This window comes from Chiloscyllium punctatum, chromosome 20 (assembly GCF_047496795.1).
Source record: "Chiloscyllium punctatum isolate Juve2018m chromosome 20, sChiPun1.3, whole genome shotgun sequence".
Taxonomy (NCBI): domain Eukaryota; kingdom Metazoa; phylum Chordata; class Chondrichthyes; order Orectolobiformes; family Hemiscylliidae; genus Chiloscyllium; species Chiloscyllium punctatum.
In genome coordinates, this window is record NC_092758.1 from 24932734 (window position 1) to 24952856 (window position 20123).

General features: G+C 40.9%; 1 protein-coding gene and 1 non-coding gene across 3 annotated transcripts in view; both read left to right on the forward strand.

Annotated features, from left to right (window-relative positions):
* The window catches only part of LOC140491968 (protein KIBRA-like), a 154463-nt gene that overhangs the window by 58660 nt on the left and 75680 nt on the right, over nt 1–20123 (forward strand). For both annotated transcript variants that reach the window (XM_072590508.1, XM_072590509.1), the window contains 3 exons: nt 13238–13367; nt 15491–15637; nt 18091–18164. In XM_072590508.1, coding sequence (XP_072446609.1) covers nt 13238–13367; nt 15491–15637; nt 18091–18164 — 351 coding nt within the window. The remainder of the gene's footprint in view (nt 1–13237; nt 13368–15490; nt 15638–18090; nt 18165–20123) is intronic.
* On the forward strand, nt 7875–7980 carry LOC140492333 (U6 spliceosomal RNA). Its single transcript, XR_011963535.1, has one exon. It is a non-coding gene; the product is annotated as a U6 spliceosomal RNA (small nuclear RNA).

Here is a 20123-nt window from a genome sequence, read left to right on the forward strand (position 1 = left end):
GATACATGGAGCATAGGAATATGGTTGTGATTGTTGGAGGTCAGTCATCTCAGCTTCAGGATATCTCTGCAAGAGTTCCTCAACTTAGTGACTGACCTTCCCTCCATCATCATGTCAGAAATGGGGATGTTTGCTCATGCTTGCACAATGTTCAATACCATTCGTGACTCCTCAGATTCTAAAGCTGTCTGTGTTCAAATGTAACAGTATCCAGGTTGACAAGTGGCAAATAACATTCATACCTCACAAATGCCAGGTTATGACCATCACTAATAACAATCTAACCACCACTCCTTGACATTCAATAGTGTTACCGTCACTGAATTCCCCATTATCAACATCCTGGGGGTTACCATTGACCAGCAACTCAACTGGACTCGCCACACAAATACTGTAGCTACAAGAACAGGTTATAGGCTAAGAATATTGCAGCAAGTAACTCCCCTCCTGACTTCCTAAAGCCTATCCATCATCTATAAGGCACAAATCAGAAGTATGATGGAATACTCCCCACCTAATTGGATACGTGCAGCTCTAATAACACTCAAAAATCTTGACATCATCCAGGACTAAGCAGCCTGCTTGAATAGCATTAGGTACGCAAGCATTCACTTCGTCCATCACTGATGTTAAGTAGCAGCAGTACGTATTACCAACAAGTTGCACTGCAGAAATTCACCAAATATCCTCAGACAGCACTTCTAAACCCATGACCTCTTCCATCTATAAGGACAAGGGCAGTAGATGTATTGGAACGCCACCACCTGCAAGTTCCCCTCCAAGGGGATTCTGGGTAATCCAATATGGAGGACAGGAAACATTTCTGGCTGTAACAGATGCACCTTTTTTGTGATATATTTAAGTATTGGAGGTGATTTCCTCGAATTCCAGGAGCAGCAATTACTGTTTTATATGCTGATGCACTGTTTTGGAACTTTGGAAAAAAAAGTCAAAACAACAGCAGTTTTAAAAGGGAGAAGAACAGACAAAGGAAGCACACAGTGAGGTCAGTGCAAGAGAGAGAGAGAGAGAGAGAAAGAAACCACACCACAATGTACCTGCACAGTTACTGCCTTTACCGTTTTGAATTCATGTATTGCTGTACATTGGAGTGCATCTGGGAAAATTAACAAACAGTGAAATTCACAACTGATCTTGGAGGAACTGTTTGGACAAAGTTCACAGCACAGAACCAAATAAGTAAATTGTTTTAAGTGTGGCCTACAGAGAGCCTGCAGTAGTGAGTAGAGTGGGTTCTTTCTTGATTATATGTTTTTTTTAGATATGTATCTTGATTAAACTTAAAATATAAGCCATAGCTATTAATTTAACATGTGGCAGTGTTTTGTAGAGGAATAAGACTGTTATTTTTTGGGTCTGTAGATTGTGAAGGAGCAAAAATGGCTTTTAGTAGAGTGATATGCGCTTCTTGTCAGATGTGGGACTTTAAAGAGAGTTTAAGGGTTACTGCGGATTATATCTGCAATAAATGCTATTGGTTGCGAATCCTATCAGATCGAATGGATCGGTTGGAGAGACAGAGGCAATGAGGAATTTGCAACAACAACAGCAACAGTATGTGATGAATGCAGTTATAGGAAGGGGGGGAAAGTCTCAGGTGGGTAAGGTATAAGAGGTAGACAGCTAGTGCAGGAGTCTTCTGTGGCTATCCCCATTTCAAACAAGTATGCTGTTTTGGAAAATGTAGGGGTGACCGATTCACGGGAACGTAGCACAAACAGCTAAGTTTCTGGGGAGAGGGGTACCCAGAGAGATAGTGAGGAAAGAGATCAATCTGAGACGAAGCAGCATGCTTGAATGGCATTACGTATGCAAGCATTCACTTCATCCATCACTGATGTTAAGTTGAGAACAGAAGCGAGTCAAACAGTCAGGGCAGGCAGGGACAAGATAGGACTAATAAATTAACTTGCATTTATTTCAATGCAAGGGACCTAACAGGGAAGGCAGATGAATTCAGGGCATGGTTAGGAAGATGGGACTGGGATATCATAGCAATTACAGAAACATGGCTCAGGGCTGGGCAGACTGGCAGCTTAATGTTCCAGGATACAAATGCTACAGGAAGGATAGCGGGAGGAAAGAGAGGAAGGGGAAGTGGCGTTTTTGATAAGGGATAGCATTACAGCTGTACTGAGAGAGGATATTCCTGGAAATACATCCAGGGAGGTTATTTGGGTAGAACTGAGAAATAAGAAAGGAAAGATCACCTTATTGGGATTGTATTATAGACCTCCTAATAGTCAGAGGGAAATTGAGAAACAAACCTGTAAGGAGATCTCAGCTATCTGTAAGAATAATTGGGTGGTTATGGTAGGGGATTTTAACATTCCAAACATAGACTAGGATTGCCATAGTATTAAGGATTTAGATGGAGAGGAATTTGATAAGTGTGTACCAGAAAATTTTCTGATTCAGTATGTGGATGTACCTATTAGAGAAGGTGCAAAACTTGACCTACTCTTGGGAAATAAAGCAGGGGCAGGTGACTGAGGTGTCAGTGGGGGAGCACTTTTGGGCCAGCGACCATAATTCTATTAGATTTTAAATAGTGATGGAAAAGGATAGACCAGATCTAAAGTTGAAGTTGTAAATTGGAGAAAGGCCAATTTTGGCGGTATTAGGCAAGAACTTTCAAAAGCTGATTGGAGCAGATGTTTGCAAGTTAAGGGACGGCTGGAAAATGGGAAGCCTTCAGAAATGAGATAATGAGACTCCAGAGAAAGTATATTCCTGTTCAGGGTGAAAGGAAAGGCTGGTAGGTATAGGGAATGCTGGATGACTAAAGATATTGAGGGTCTGGTTAATAAAAAGAAGGAAGCATATGTCAGGTAGATTGAGTGAATCCTTAGAAGAGTATAAAGGCAGTAGGAATATACTTAAGAGGGAAATCAGGAGGGCAAAAAAGGGGACATGAGATAGCTTTGGCAAATAGAATTAAGGAGAATCGAAAGGGTTTTTACAAGTACATTAAGGACAAAAGGGTAACGAGGGAGAGAATAGGGCCCCTCAAAGATCAGCAAGGCTGCCTTTGTGTGGAGCCGCAGAAAATGGGGGAGATACTAAACAAGTATTTTGCATCAGTATTTATTGTGGAAAAGGATATGGAAGATAGAGAATGTTGGGAAATAGGTAGCAACATCGACAGAGAGTGGTGGAAGAGGGTTGTTTTTCAGACTGGAGGCCTGTGACCAGTGGAGTGCCACAAGAATAGGTGCTGGGTCCTCTACATTTTGTCATTTATATAAATGATTTGGATGCGAGCATAAGAGGTATAGTTAGTAAGTTTGCACATGACACCAAAATTGGAGGTGTAGTGGACAGCGAAGAGGGTTACCTCAGATTACAACAGGATCTTGATCAGATAGGCCCATGGGCTGAGAAGTGGCAGATGGAGTTTAATTCAGATAAACGTGAGGTGCTGCATTTTGGGAAAGCAAATCTTAACAGGACTCATACACTTAATGGTAAGGTCCTAGGGAGTGTTGCTGAACAAAGAGACCTTGAAGTGCAGGTTCATAGCTCCTTGAAGGTGAAGTCACCAGTAGGTAGGATAGTGAAGAAGGCGTTTGGTATGCTTTCTTTCATTGGTCAGAGTATTGAGTACAGGAGTTGGGAGGTCATGTTGCGGCTGTACAGGACATTGGTTAGGCCACTGTTGGAATATTGCATGTAATTCTGGTCTCCTTCCTGTCAGAAAGATGTTGTGAAACTTGAAAGAGTTCAGAAAAGACTTACAAGGATGTTGCCAGGGTTGGAGGATTTGAGCTATACAGATAGGCTGAACAGGCTGGGGCTGTTTTCACTGGACCGTCGGATTCTGAGGGATGACCTTATAGAGATTTGCAAAATTATGAGGAGCATGAATAGGATAAATAGACAATGTCTTTTCCCTAGATTGGGGAGTCCAGAACTACAGGGCATAGGTTTAAGGTGAGAGGGGAAAGCTATCAAACAGACCTAAGGTGCAACCTTTTCACTCAGAGGGTGGTATATGTATGGAATGAGCTGCCAGAGAAAGTAGTGGAGGCTAGTACAATTGCAACATTTAAAAGGCATTTGGACGGGTATATGAATAGGATGGGTTTGGAGGAATATGGGTTGGGTGCTGGCAGGTTGGACTAGATTGCTTTGGGATATCTGGTCGGCATGGACGGGTTGGACCAAAGAGTCTATTTCCATGCTGTACATCTCTGTGACTCTAAGCCACTCCCCATCCTGACTTGGATGTATATCACTGTTCCTTTACTGTTGTTGGGGCAAAATCCTGGAATTACCTATCTAATGGCATTGTGGATCAAACCACAGTAGATGCACTGCAGCAATTCTAGAAGGCAGCTCAACATGACCTTCTTAAGGCTAACTAGGGACCAACAATAAACGCTGACCAGTCAGCAACACCCAAATCCTACAAAAATTACCAAAAAAAGGAAGTAGATGCTGCCAAAGATACAGAATGAGCAGGTATTTCAGATAATGAGGCTAAACATTGATATTAGAAACGCTGAAAATGTGTTGCTGGTAAAGAGCAGCAGGTCAGACAGCATCCAAGGAGCAGGAGAATTGATGTTTCGGGCATGAGCCCTTCTTCAGGAATGAGGAAAGTGTGCCAAGCAGGCTAAGATAAAAGGTAGGGAGGAGGGACTTTGGGGAGGGGCGTTGGAAATGCGATAGGTGGAAGGAGGTTAAGGTGAGGGTGGTAGGCTGGAATGGGGATGGGGCGGAGAGGTCAGGAAGAAGATTGCAGGTTAAGAAGGTGGTGCTGAGTTCGAGGATTGGGACTGAGACAAGGTGGGGGGAGGGGAAATGAGGAAACTGGAGAAATCTGAGTTCATCCCTTGTGGTTGGAGGGTTCCTAGACGGAAGATGAGGCGCTCTTCCTCCAGCCGTCGTGTTGCTATGGTCTGGCGATGGAGGAGTCCAAGGACCTGCATGTCCTTGGTGGAGTGGGAGGGGGAGTTGAAGTGTTGAGCCATGGGGTGGTTGGGTTGGTTGGTACGGGTGTCCCAGAGGTGTTCTCTGAAACGTTCCGTAAGTAGGCGGCCTGTCTCCCCAATATCGAGGAGGCCACATTGGGTGCAGCGGATGCAGCAAATGATGTGTGTGGAGGTGCAGGTGAATTTGTGGCGGATATGGAAGGATCCCTTGGGGCCTTGGAGGGAAGTAAGGGGGGAGGTGTGGGCGCAAGTTTTGCAAATCCTGCGGTTGCAGGGGAAGGTGCCGGGAGCGGAGTTGGGTTGGTGGGGGGTGTGGATCTGATGAGGGAGTCACAGAGGGAATGATCTTTTTGGAATGCTGATAAGGGAGGGGAGGGAAATATATCCCTGGTGGTGGGGTCCGTTTGGAGGTGGCGGAAATGACGACGGATGATACGATGTATCTGGAGGTTGGTGGGGTGGTAGATGAGGACTAGTGGGGTTCTGTCCTGGTGGTGATTGGAGGGGTGGGGCTCAAGGGCGAAGGAATGGGAAGTGGAGGAGATGCGGTGGAGAGCATCGTTGATCACGTCTGGGGGGAAATTGCGGTCTTTGAAGAAGGAGGCCATCTGGGTTGTACGGTATTGGAACTGGTCCTCCTAGGAACAGCTGCGGTGGAGACGAAGGAATTGGGAATATGGGATGGTGTTTTTACAGGGGGCAATGTGAGTCTAGGTAGCTGTGGGAGTCGGTCGGTTTATAGTAAATGTCCGTGTTGATTTGGTCGCCCGAGATAGAAATGGAGAGGTCTAGGAAGGGGAGGGAGGAGTCTGAGACGGTCCAGGTAAATTTAAGGTCGGGGTGGAAGGTGTTAGTAAAGTGGATGAACTGTTCAACCTCCTCGTGGGAACACGAGGCAGCGCCGACACAGTCATCGATGTAGCGGAGGAAAAGGTGGGGGTGGTGCCAGTGTCGCTGCGGAAGATGGACTGTTCCACATATCCTACGAAGAGGCAGGCATAGCTGGGGTCCATGCGGGTGCCCATGGCTACTCCTTTGGTTTGGAGGAATTGGGAGGATTGGAAAGAGAAGTTGTTCAGAGTGAGAACCAGTTCAGTCAGTCGAAGGAGGGTGTCAGTGGAAGGGTACTTCTTGGTACAGCGGGAAAGGAAGAAGCAGAGGGCTTTGAGTCCTTCGTGATGGGGGATGGAGGTGTGCAGGGACTGGATGTCCATGGTTAAGATAAGGTGTCAGGGACCGGGGAAGCGAAAATCATGGAGGAGGTGGAGGGCATGGGTGGTGTCCCAAACGTAGTTCTTGGGGAGTTCTTGGACAGGACTGTGTCGAGGTATGCAGAGATGAGTTTGGTGGGGCAGGAGCAGGCTGAGACAATGGGTCGACCGGGGCAGTCAGTTTTGTGAATTTTGGGCAAGAGGTAGAAACGGGCGGTACGGGGTTGTGGGACTATGAGGTTGGAGGCAGTGGATGGGAGATCCCCTGAGATGATGAGGTTATGGATGGTCTGAGAGATGACACCTCTCCCATTGATATTAGAAAGCCTGGCTGTACTTAACTTTGATAAGTGACTCAGATGAGATGTGTGTGAGGATTTGATGGAAAGTAAGATGGAAAATTGCAGAAGCACTTGCCATAATCTGCCAACTGTCATTTATAGAGCAATCTGAAAACTGGAGAATTGCAAATGTTTTTGAACAAGGCTGTAACAATGTTCAGATAAGCTGAACAGCTATCTTTTTACCTTAAATATGGAAAAGCTTTTAGATATGAAATCTGGAGAGGAATTAGCAGTCACTTGGACAAATGTGGATTAAGTGAAACAAGCCTTATTTTTTGCTGAAGGCCAATCGTGTTTAAATAATTTGATCAAGTCTTTTGACAAAGAAAGCACTTTTTGATAAAGGTATGATGTTGAGATGGTATTCGTAAACTTCCAAAAGCAGTTTGATAAAATGTCATAAAATAGTTGTGAATGTACAATTTAGGGGGCACGGTGGCACAGTGGTTAGCACTGCTGCCTCACAGCGCCAGAGACCCGGGTTCAATTTCCGCCTCAGGCGACTGACTGTGTGGAGTTTGCACATTCTCCCCGTGTCTGCATGGGTTTCCTCCGGGTGCTCCGGTTTCCTCCCACAGTCCAAAGATGTGCAGGTTAGGTGAATTGGCCATGCTAAATTGCCCGTAGTGTTAGGTAAGGGGTAGATGTAGGGGTATGGGTGGGTTGCGCTTCGGCGGGGCGGTGTGGACTTGTTGGGCCGAAGGGCCTGTTTCCATACTGTAAGTAATCTAATCTAATCTAATCTAATCTGTACATGGAATAAAAGGGTCAGTGACAGCATGGATATAAAGTTAGCTGAGTGACAGGGAACAGGCATTGGTGAATGATTGTTTATTGGACAGGAGGAAAACATATGGAGGAAGACAATTCCCTGGCATCAGTCCTTGATCTATTTAGTGACCTAGACTTTAATATGCACAGACAATTTCAAAATTTGCAGATGACATCAACTCCAGAAGTGTTATGAATTGTGTGCATGGTGCTAAGGGGACATAGGCTAGTGGAATGAGCAAACATGTGGCAACTGAAATTTCATGCATTGCAAAATCTGAAATGATATATTTTGGCTGGAGACTTAGGACAGGCAATCAAAAATAAAAAACAATTATACAAAAAGGAGGAATCTTTTGGCACAGAGGTAATGCGACAATCTCTGAGCCAGAAGGTCCGAATTCAAGTTCCACCTGCCCCGCTGGTATGTGATAGCATGTCTGAGGTCAAATGAAACTAAGGAGATCAATTAACTGAAGGATAATTAAGTAAGAATTTTGACCAGATGTGTATAAATGTGGGAACAAGTAATCAATAGATTCAGTTAGTGAAAATTTGCAAAACAACTCTGACTAGAAAAGCTGGACTCTGTGCTTCTTTCAGCATCACATATACTTAAATGGAATGATATAGTGAACATTATCGTGTCCCCTGCATAAGGATGACGCATACATTCATGACGAGTTCCATAGCAGTCTTGTGAAGCTATGGTAATGTCCCTGCCTCTGAGCCTGGAGGCTCAGATTAAATTCCCACCTGCTCCAATGGTGTGTAATAACATCTCTGAATAGGTTGATTCAGGTTGAATAGGTTGAAACAGAGACGAGGCATATAAAATTTATAATCTCTGAATAGGTTGATTATAAGTTTTATGTGCCTCGTCTTTGTTTAACTAATATTTAACCTATGTTGCTTAACAGTCATAGCAGAAGTGGTCAACTGTTTGTGAATCAAAGATTAAATATTAGGTATTATTTTAGCTAGAATGACTTCAATAAAGTTTCAGAAATGTGGATGAACCAAAATTTGAAGTATTTTAGTAAGAGTTCCCATCCCTGTTTTCTGAATGCAAACTTTATGACCAGAGGAAGAATGAATGGCGAAGACATTTTCGCTATACAAAAGCCATTCAAAAATAGAATGAGAAGCAAAGTTTTTCAGAATTGAAGATTGATGATTTGAACATGGATGAGTTTGGAAAAAATTTGACTTTCATAGATAAAATTTACAAAAGATAATTTTATATGAGGTACGTTCAGATTTTGACAAGCTCAGAAGGATTGAAGATAATTCCATAGAAGAGTACATAATGGAATTCACTGTATTTTATCCAAGGTTTCAGAAATTCCATCTGGCATCTCCAATCTGAGTTGACATTTAAGTTCAAAGTTTGCGAAAAGAACTGTAGCTTGGATGCCGGTTGTCATAGTTGCACTTCACAGGAGGCTCTGAAGCACTGAAATTGTCACCAAGATGGGACAAAACATCTGCAAATCTATTTCCCAACTCAGCGAACATACCCATACCCTATGAAGTTTCAGTTATTTGACTGGGCTAAAGTAATATATTTAAAGAGGCTTCTAGTTTTGATGGGAGTTAAATTTGAAGATAAATACACACTGCTCAGACAAATGTTTGAAGTCATTTTGAAAAAAATGATGCCTTGGAAAGCATTGCTTTCTAGCAGCGCTTGTGCTTTAAGTTGGACAATTGACAATGCTACTGAAAATGAAGGACACAATGTTAACAGGTTTGTGAGACTGTCTAGATACAGGTCGCTGGGATCAGTATGAAGAGAAATTTTATCAAAAGTAAGATAAGGCAAGAAATGCTTATGACAAGTTTACGAAATGAAAAACATTTTGAGTCTTTGATTAAAGAATGAACTGCAGAAATGGCCAGGATTGTAGTCAATCGATGTTTCAAATATAATTCAAAGTAACATTGTACTGTGAACTGCCTCATATCGCATAATAGAGTATTCAAAATGAAACTCAAAACAAGATTCAGAAGAAAAAGATGGAGATGTGGATCAAAAAGTGGGCATTGCAGTTGCCACAAGACATTTCAACTCGGTGATGAATATGTTGGTGGCAGAATCTTTCAATTGTGCAGTATTAGAGAGTTGATACACATCTACAGAATATAGAATCAAAGGGATATGCAGCACGGAAACAAGCCCCTTTGATCTAACTCGCCCATGCCTACCAGATATCCTAAATAAATCTAGTTCCACCTGCCAGCATTTGGCCCATATCTCTCTGAACCCTTCCTATTCACATACCCATCCAAATGCCTTTTAAATGTTGCAATTGTACTAGCCCCCACCACTTCCTCTAGCAGCTCATTCCATGCACGTACCACCCTCTGCGTGAAAAAGTTGCCCCTTAGCTCCTTTTTAACTCTTTCCCCCCTCAGCATAATCATATGCCCTCTAGTCCACCCTGGGGAAAATACCTTGTCTATACATCCTATCCATGCCAGTCATGATTTTATAAACCTCTAAGTTCACCCCTGAGCCTTCGATGCTCCAGTGAAAACAGCCCTCACCTATTCAGCCTGTCCCGATAGTTCACATCCTCCAACTCTGGCAACATCCTTGTAAATCTTTTCTGAACCCTTTCAAGTTTCACAACATCCTTTCTATAGGAGGGACACTAGAATTGCACACAGTATTTCAATAGTGGCCTAACCAATATCCTGTACAGTCGCAACATGACATCCCAACTCCTATACTTAATGGACTGACCAATAAAGATAAGCATACCAAATGCAGCCTTCTCTCTCCTATCTACATGTGACTCCACTTTCAAGGAACTATCAACCTGTACTCCAAGGTCTCTTCGTTCAGCAACACTCCCCAGGACTTTACCATTAAGTATGTAAGTCCTACCCTGATTTGCTTTTACAAAATGCGGCACCTCAGATTTATTAAAATTAAACTCCATCTGCCACTCCTCTGTTCTTTGGCCTATCTGATCAAGATCCTGTTGTAATCTGAGGTAACCTTTATCGCTGTCCACTGCACCTCCAATTTTGGTGTCATCTGCAAACTTAGTAATCATATCTCCTATGTTCACATCCAGATCATTTATATTAATGATGTAAAGCAGTGTACCCAGCACCGACCATTGTGGTAGACCACTGGTCACAGGCCTCAGTCTGAAAAGCAACCCTCCACCACCACCATCTGTTTTCTACCTCCAAGTCAATTCTGTCTCCAAATAGCTAGTTCTCCCTTTATTCCATGGAATAGACTGGCTAAAATGCTACCTAGAGATTCTGAATAATAAGGACCAGAACAGAGTTGGGATAATAATACTGCAGTGCAGTTGTCATCCCTTGCAAAGTAGTCAAAATCAAGCATTTTATTATTATGTAGTTTCCATGAAATACTGCTGTTCTTATGTAAGCTGTCGATGAATAAAGCATAAATCAAACTGGATTTGAAAAATGAGAAAGCTATTTGGAAAATCTGTGAATATTCACTTAATCTCAACACTATTGTATTCCTTTAATGAACTACAACGTCCACTAAATGAATAAAAGAAGGATTTATTGTTTTCGGGTAAAAAAAATTTAAAAGATGTAAAGTAAAACTATATAGTTTCGCCCATCCATCTTCAAAAAGATTAAAATTTTAGTAAAATTCAGTAAAGAGGAATGAGAAGTACAATAAGCTTATGGAAGGGATACTTGATTGATGTGAGATTTATATTTTAAAAAAACCAAAGCATAGTGTCATTGCACTTAGTAAGGGATTTCAACGATATGGTGGCTTTGGATTAAATGTGCGGGATAAAGAAAAATATGATGTACAGTTTTTAGATTTTTCAACCACTGTTAGTTGATGATGCATCATAAAGACAGAGAATAATTGTGAATACAGTATTGGAAAGCTGAATAGGGACTGAATTTGCATTACTCGCTGATAATGATGGGGAGATTGGTCACAATTAATTTAAGAGATTTGCGCAAATATGAACATAATAATTATGAATTTGGAACCAGAAAGCCAAATTAGCAACAGCGGGTATGAAAGGATCCATGCAGTCATAGTCAAATGATTCATAAAAGTTTGGCACATGAGCCAAGCTAAATTATTGTCGATGTTACATGGCCTGTCCATCTGAAGAATCTGCTGCAGATGTTCAGAGGATATAGTCCATATCAGATAGAAATCCTAAAGTTCTGTCAGTAGTAAGTAAGTAATCTGCAAGTGGGGAAGAGACCACAATCAGCTAGACTTTTCATGAGTATTTGAATGCACTGTACTCAAGCAGAAAGGCTTTGAATAAAGCCAATGTCTCAAAGACTTTGCGAGTCTTAAGACACAATGTAATGTTATCGGAAACTATTTTCTGTCAGAGAGATATAAAAAAGGGGGGGGCCTTAAGAATGGAGAAACCCAAGAAATGTTATTGATAAGGATGGAAAAGTAATTGTGCAAGTTCGAGTTAGTTTATGGACACTCCTCAGATGCCTGGTGTGAATTATAAATGTGTAGATTCTAAAAGGTTTGTTAAAAAAAAGATAAACCAGGTATTTCTCATAACTGTTGTGTTATAAAACAATGAGTAGTACATAAATAATTTGTTATGGGATAAAGGACATTCAACAAAATGCTTGAATCAGAAAAGATTGAGGATTGATAATGCTGTTTGAAAACAGATACTGGTAAAGAGAGAAATCTCCACATTGAAATGGATGGATAGCAACCATCAGCTATTTAGTTGTTTTACAAAGAAACAAGCAAGCTCTCAAACTTATGAATACTGGGGGGAAAAAAAGGATGTAAACCAAAATAAAAGTGCACAGTGTGTTGTCATTTTGTTGTTTTTTATTTGCTTGTTGTACAAAATTTATAAATGTCATCTGAAGAAAGAGCATCTCTAATCTAGTAAGGTAAATAGGACTAGGTACTGGATAATTGGATGAGAGCTTGACTGGGTGACATAGGGAACAGGTAATCACTGGGGTGAGTTGGAGGTTTGAGAGTTGGAATAAAATTCTGACTGGAAAAACATATGTCTGACTTCTCTAACCAGCATTTAATCTTTCATGTTCAGCAGGGGGACTGGGGGGGATATATTTGCACTAATTATTGAAACTGGCAAGGCATGTTGAGAAAGCAGTTAATAAAACATCTATGGAATCTTGAACTTCAAGGAATTTCCAGGTGTTTGTGTTAGTTGGATGTTCTGCTGATGTGGAATTTTGTGCTATGAAGGTCACAGCTTGACGACAGCCCTATGCTGACGGTAAGAAGACAAAACACAAACACTTTGAGTGCTGGAAGGCAGTCAGCAAGGAAAGGCTATTGGACAAAAAGAATTTCAGCTAATCTGCAAAGCTAAGAATCTTGAAATTGACTGCTTAATTGCCAATGTCAACACTACTGCTATCACCCAACATAATGTTCGTAATGTTTCATTATCTACTCTTCGTAAGCATCACAAAGACAGATTTGTATATCTTTTAGCCTTTTTTTATGGACTTGCTACTCATTTCCACAATGTGTATGCACATTGTGGCATTACTACCTGCCTTGAGTCACTAAAACTCAAGAAAGCTGAGTTAAATTGGCTTCTTTTAAAGGACACATTAATTTCTTCTGAGAGCAAGTATGCACAAGGGAAGGGATCTGTGACCAGCTGAAGTAGTGCATGAATAAAGAAGGGGAGAGCCAGTTTATCCCCCTCTCACTCATAAGCATATCAATTTGGGTGTCTTGTCTGGAACCATAATGAATTGGAAAACTTTGCCCAAGGATTGGTCATAACTATTGTAACCTTTTATTGAAAAAGATATGACTGAAATATTTTTGACCTTTTTAAGAGAGGTTAATATTGAATTTTAGTTAAACATCTTGCAACTAAAATGCACATAAGTAACTGTAGAGAATGGTCAATAACTTTTATGTTTTCATTATTATTGGTTTGTTAAATGACAGAATCGATCTAAAGATGTCAGGAACTCAGGGAGGATACAAACTTGATGAAGCACAGGCTATTATGAACGAAATGAAAACCATCAAAAGGGCTATTAACTCAGGAGAGAAAGAAAAAAGAGACCTCATACAGGTAAAACTTTAATGACGCACAGGTCAAATTTTAAAACTGATTGCTCTGATATTTGAAAAGTTAAGTCTTTTTAAATTTAGGAATTGCTTTTGGGTCAGATAAATGATGTTACAACAGTGCTGATTGGATTCTTTATTTTTAATTTTACGTTATTAGCTTTTACATAATAGATATCTTTTGCTAGATAGCTATTCAATGTATATAGATGTAATTGAATTGTTATTTTGTGACTGTTGTCTTTTTAAGTCATTGCATTTTCTAGAGCAATAAATCAGGGCTGCCTGACTATTTGCAGTTTGGCACTTGTGTAAAATTTGCAGAAGAAGGGGAAGGTTGTGAAAGATATCACTTTTAGCTACCCAGGGTGATGGGGGTTGCTGGACACACTGACCAGGGGATGGAGATAGTGTTGGTGGAAGAGACCATACATCATGGAAGGAGAATGAGTTGGGAGTGGATGGGGAATGTGTATAGTGCACACATCCTGTTGGGGTTAGGGCACATATTGTCCAGGAGGATGTGACAGAGTACATTGTAGTGGAGGGAAGAGCATACATTGTGACAAGGAGAGTGAGAGCCTGTGTCACAGCAGGTGGAGAGACTGTGCGTGTGCATTAGGGTAGGGGAAAATGATAGTGTGCATCATGGCACAGTTTCAATTGTGGTTGGAATAGGAGGTTGTGACTGGCAAAGGGATGTTCAGAAGCATTAATCAAGTTGAATTGAACTAACTTTATTGTCACGTGTACTCTAATGAGTGCAGTGAAAAGTTTACAAGTTGCTACTTACAACACTATCTTAGATACAAAGGTACCTGGGCACAGATTCTTCAGTACAAGTTATTGGGGGGAGAAAATTAGAAAAATAAAAAAATTTGAAAGTCCAGCATTGCAGATTGTGGGAATAAATTAGAAAGTAGCGAAATAAAAATGTTCAGAATGATTCTTTCAACCCAGTCCATGCAGTCACCTAGCCTCCAGTCTGCACTGGGTCTTGACTCCAGACCATGCTGGGCTTCATATCGAAATTCTCGAGGCTGGGAGACCATTCTAGAAACACATTCGAGACCAGAAGCCCGTGCTGAGGTCACGCTGGTTGAGAGACCACCATGCTGGGCTGAGAGGATGCCACACCATGCTAGGAGGCTTCCATGGCAGGCCGAGAGGATGCCACGCTGGGTCTGTCAAGGAAAAAAACGAAATAAATATAAATGGATGGAGTTGATAAGCTCCAGCTGAAGCATCCTACTCTGTTGCCATCTTGGATGAGTTATCGAGAGTGAAGTCATTGTTTCTCCTGGCTTGAAAGGAGTGCGGAGAAAGGCAGGCAGCTTGGGATCCAACAATTCCAGTTTCCTTTCACTGTTAGATTTCCTAACCAATGGAAAACCCATGAAGCAGATGTGAATTTGAATATTCAGATGTCCCGAGAAATGTACCAGTGAATGGTTGTGTACTAAAATGAAGCAAAGGACTACAGATGCTGAAAATCTGAAATAAAAACTGAAGTTGCCAGAGAAACTCAGCAGGTTTGGTAGCATCTGGGCAGAGACAGCAGAGTTAACGTTTCAATGAAAAGTGAGCTAAGAAATGAAAACTTCAGAACTGAAGAAGGGTCACTGGACTTGAAACGTTAGCTCTGTTGTTACTCCACAGATGCTGTCAGACCTGCTGGGTTTTTCCAGCAATTTCTGTCACTTTAAGTTGAAACAGTGCCCTGACCAATCAGAATCCAGTTTTTGAATGTAAAAATTTGAACAAAACTTGACTGTTAACTAAACATCATAATTAAACATTCTTCATTGTTATGCTTCTATCAATTGGAGTTCATTTGCTAACCAATAAGCACTCCGATTACATACAATGTCAATATTGGTTTTCCTCTTAAATTGGTAAATTGTCTTGTTAAGTGCAAGACAAGAAGCTTTGACAAAATGTCTCTTTTTTTTCAACAATACTCAAATTCTGTACTACCAGATGACTATTTATTTCCATTTTATTTTTCCCATAAATAGATATTTTGTTACCCATGGGATTATAACGAATGCAAAATGGTAATTTGTTTAGTTCTGATCCATGTTACTACTTGTATGCGTACTAATTTTTTTTTAAACCCTCTTCTAGAGCTTAGCCACATTGAAAGATGGTTTCCGAATTGAGGCAGGATTTCACTGTGATCTCTGGACGAGTCATACATCATTATTAAGCACAAACCAGCCTGTTAACCCCCATTTCTCAGATGTTGGGTCCCAGACAGATATTTCAGGAGATGTGAGTGTAAAATCTGTTCTGTTTCAGTACAAATACCTATGACTGTAAGAAATACAAACTAACCTCATTGATTCTCAGTTCGTAGTCTTCAGTGCAACTCTGTAGAAATTTTAAATACATAGCCATACTAACAAAAAAAAATCTGAAATGCAATTGATAATGAGCCTTTCAGGTAGCTGATGAGTTCAAGAGAATACTTTGCAAGGGTATTGAGTAAAGTGATCTGATTCAAAGTCAATCATCATTTGAATACTTGCACTGTAGATTTGCAGTCCTTGAAACAGTATGGCCGTTAAATTTTCCTGTGGGATCTGTTTAACTCTTGTTATGTAAAGTAAAAGAGATGCTTCTGAATGCAGTGTGCTGGATAGTGCATTGACTAATGGTTCTCTTAGCATGCTTCAACAAATTAAGTTGAAAAGTGTGGCACTGGAAAAAACAGTAGGTCCAGCAACATATGAGGAGCAAGAATCGACATTTTGGCCATAAGCCCTTCAGGGATGCTCCTCTGATGTTGCCTGACCTGCTGTGCTTTTCTGGCGCCACACTTTTCAACTGATCTCCAGCATCTGCACTCCTCACTTTCTCTGAGTCAACAAATTAAGTGCTAATTATATATACTTTATTGTTAATTGTTGCAACCAGACCTCTCTGTTCCCCAATTTATTATTTTCCAGACTAGTTCTTAAATTGTCAAATTCCTAGGTGAGGAGGGATGTAAAGATGTCCTTTATTCAGTAGCATCCTTGGTTAGTCACAACAAGGTTAATTCAAAACGGATCCCTTTCTTACAGACAAATTGAAGTTTTTAAGGGAGTCAATTTAAACAGGCTCTTCTGAATTAACAAAAGAATGAGTTTACAAGGTTCATTAGAATGATCCCTGGTCTTATGAGCAAATGTTAAACAGATTAGAAGTTTTGTCACTAGAGTTTAGAAGAATGTGAGGTGATTTCATTGAGCCATATTGGATTCTTCAGGGGCTTGACAAGATAAGTGCTTGGAAGATGCTTCCCCTCATGGGAGAGTCTTTGACCAGAGGGCATAGTCTCTGAATAAAGGGTGTCAATTCAAACTGAAATAAAGAGGAATTCCTTATCTCTGAGAGTTGAGAGTCTTTGGAACAGACGCCTTGTGTATATTTAAGGCTGAGGTAGATTCTTGATCTTGATCAGGGAAATCAGGGTTATGGGGAAAAAGGCAGGAAAGTGGATGTGAGTGGGATCAACCATGATCTGATTAAATGGCAGGGTAGACTCAAGCAGCTGAGCATCCTACTTCTTTTCCTATTTCTTATGGTTTATTAGTTGCTAAATGCAAAAAGATATAAAGCCAAAAATACAAACAGATGAGATGTGAGTCTACAAAATATAGAAGTTTAAAAAAGATACAGGGATCAGTCTCTGAGTTCTGTGAACAGTTGACAATGGGACATCGTAGCTGTTATGTTGGGTGATACTGGTAACGTGAATGTTGTTAGGATGGCACTTGATGTTAGGTGCCTTTTGTCCTCCTTGTCAACTGATTTTGCTTGCTTTCTGATTTCAGCAAAGAAATAAACTTTTCTTTTTTCTTTCTTTTGCCTGCAAGTTGGCTCAGCTGTGACTTTCGTAGCACATAACGCTGCCCACTAGTTGACCAGTGTTGAAATTGGCTTTTAACACCTGTTCTTGTGCAGTCCTGAAAAGGAGGAAACACTGACATCTGCAGTTTGGGACAAAATTTAGAGGAGGTGGCTTTCTGCTAAGAGGATAGGGTGCTTAGCCTCTTGTTATCTCTGTAGCCACAGAAAATCATTTGCCCTTCCTCCCTTTTGAAGGGTAGCTGTTTGAAGTTCCACTCGCCCAGTCAGTTGTGACCTTCTAGTGTTCGTATTCAGATAGACATTGAAATTACATCCACAGTTATCTTTTGTCTGTGTTTTTTTTTAAATACATGCAATTAGCAGGTCAGTATGTTCATATGTACTTTGGGGTTCTGCTCCAGTGTTATGACATAATGACATTCATATTTTGTTATTGTTAGGCTGTTTTACATAATTAATGAATTTTTGAATTAATAATAAACTTCACTGGGATATCACGATGGACACCTAAGTGCCACCAGCATCCTGCAAAAAGAACAAATTCAGGAATCAATTGACCTTTCTTGAATCTGCATGTATTAGAACATTAAATGAAGTTAAGGTATTAATCAGTTATAATCCTATAGACTCAGAGGGCTTATTGGTATACTCTTTAACAAGACTTAATGACTTGATTATTTTCTATAGTAGTACATCACAGAAAAATGAGGTACATGCCTTAAAAAGTGAATGTTCAACTTGCTACATCTTTTAAGTTAAATCTAGGCAGTACTTACTCTGAATTGACCACTTACATCAGCCAAAACCAAAAACCACTAGCCTGTAATTTTTGATTGTGCTCTATTTTTACCTTGTCTTGTGTTATTCAGTTTGTTTCTAGCAATAATGCTAAACTGGCTGAGAAGGTGAGACTGAGCCTGCAATATGAAGAAGCAAAGCAAAGGTTAGTGCTAAACTAGCTTTTAGTAATTGTTTCTCAAGCAACCTGATCATGTCAGCAGTAGTTGTTTTAATAGCACGTTCTTTGCTGGACAAAAGATTTTATTTTCCAAGATTCACTTCAGGCAAACAACTCTTGGTTAGCATTTGTTGCAATACGGAGCAAGTATTTCACAGTTATAGGTGCCGTGTCTCCAGTGAGATGTTAAATCAAGACTCTATCCATACTCTCAGATGCATTTAAAAGATCCCATGGTACTTCATGAAAAGGAGGGGAGTTATCTACAATCTCCTGGCCAATATTTAGGCTGCATTAACTGGCACAAGTGCATATGGACTGTGCACTACTTTAAATTGCCAGGGTACATTCAAACAGTTCTGGGACACGTGGCTCTAAATGAAAGAGAGGTTGGGATCAGGGAGAGGAGTGTTAGGCTTTGGATTGGAACCCATGAGAGTCTCTCTCCTCACCTCCCACCTTTCTTCCAGTTCTCTGTTTCCCTTCATTTCTCTGCCCTCTCCCCCAGTTTTGTCTCTTCTCCTTGATCTCCCCTCTGTCCTATTTCTCCCTTGGTCTTGCTGTCTTTTTCAATCTTCCCCTCTATTCCCTCCAATTCTCTCCAGCCTCTGCAGACTCTCTCTCATCCATCTGATCCTCTCCCCTAGCCATCTGATTCTCCCTTCAACTCCCTCCAGATCTGATTCATTCTCCCTACCCATCTGCTTCTCTCCCATCTTTATGATTCTGTCCCTTCCCTCCTGAATTGCACACTTTCCCCTACTGTGCTTCCTCTCCTCACATCCTGACTGTCAGCCACTGAACACTATGGTGGCTCAGTGGTTAGCACTGCTGCCTCATAGCGCCAGGGACCTGGGTTCAATTCCACTCTCAGGCAACTGTCTGCATGGATTCTGCGTATTCTGCACATGTCTGTGTGGGTTTCTATCAGGTGCTCCAGTTCCCTCCCACAGTCCAAAGATTTGCAAGTTCGATGGATTGGCCCTGCTCAATTGCCTGTAGTATTTGGGGACGTATAGGCTAGGTGCATTAGCATGGGAAATGTAGGGTTACAGGAAAAGGATGGGGAGATGTGTCTGGGTGGAATGCTGTTTGGAGAGTTGGTGTGGGCTTGTTGGGCCGAATAGCCTGTTTTCATACTGTAGGGATTCTGTGAAAAGTGTGCATTTTAAGGAACATGCATAATGTGATGCTTGCTTATGACATGATTGTACATGCTACATGATGAAGCAGTGTGCCTATGTGTTTCTGGTTTAGCACACCTCTCACAGGTGCTGGTGTTAGCAAACACTGCCCAATATTTGTCACTCAGTCAACATCACAAAAAAAGTTATCTGACACTTAGCTCTGTGCTGTTTGTGGGAAGTCTCTGAATGCAGTTTGGCTGCTGTTTTCCTGCATTGCAAAGGTTCACTTGCTTCAAAAGTACTTAGTTAAGTATAAGATGCTTTCAAATGCCTGAAACTGTGACAGTGAATAAATACAAATCAATTTTCTGCAGATATAGAGTCAAGACTGATAGATTTTAATAATCTTTCCAAGACGTTATTATTTTTACATTATATTGGAACAAAAATAAATTGTCTTTCCTACCCTTACAAGCAGTGAGTTCCTGACCTCTCAACAAGCAATTAGTGGCTTGTTATGTATGATATGCTGGATTTCCATTGTGTTGGGGAGACTCTGGAGGGATGAAAATGTGATATATTTGTTTTCAAACAAAACTTTAAAAATGAGCCAGTCATTTATTGATAACTTTCCAATTTCTTTAAAAATCCTCCTCTTTGTTTCAGGCCAGTAAATGTATCAAGCATCTACCCCTTTAAAATACCAATAGCAGAAACTGTAAGCCCTGTCGAAACAAACACTATGTAATTGACAGCAGAGATTGCATAATCATTACTTAATTAATGTTTTCTATGGGGTCAGCTGCTTCAAAGACTG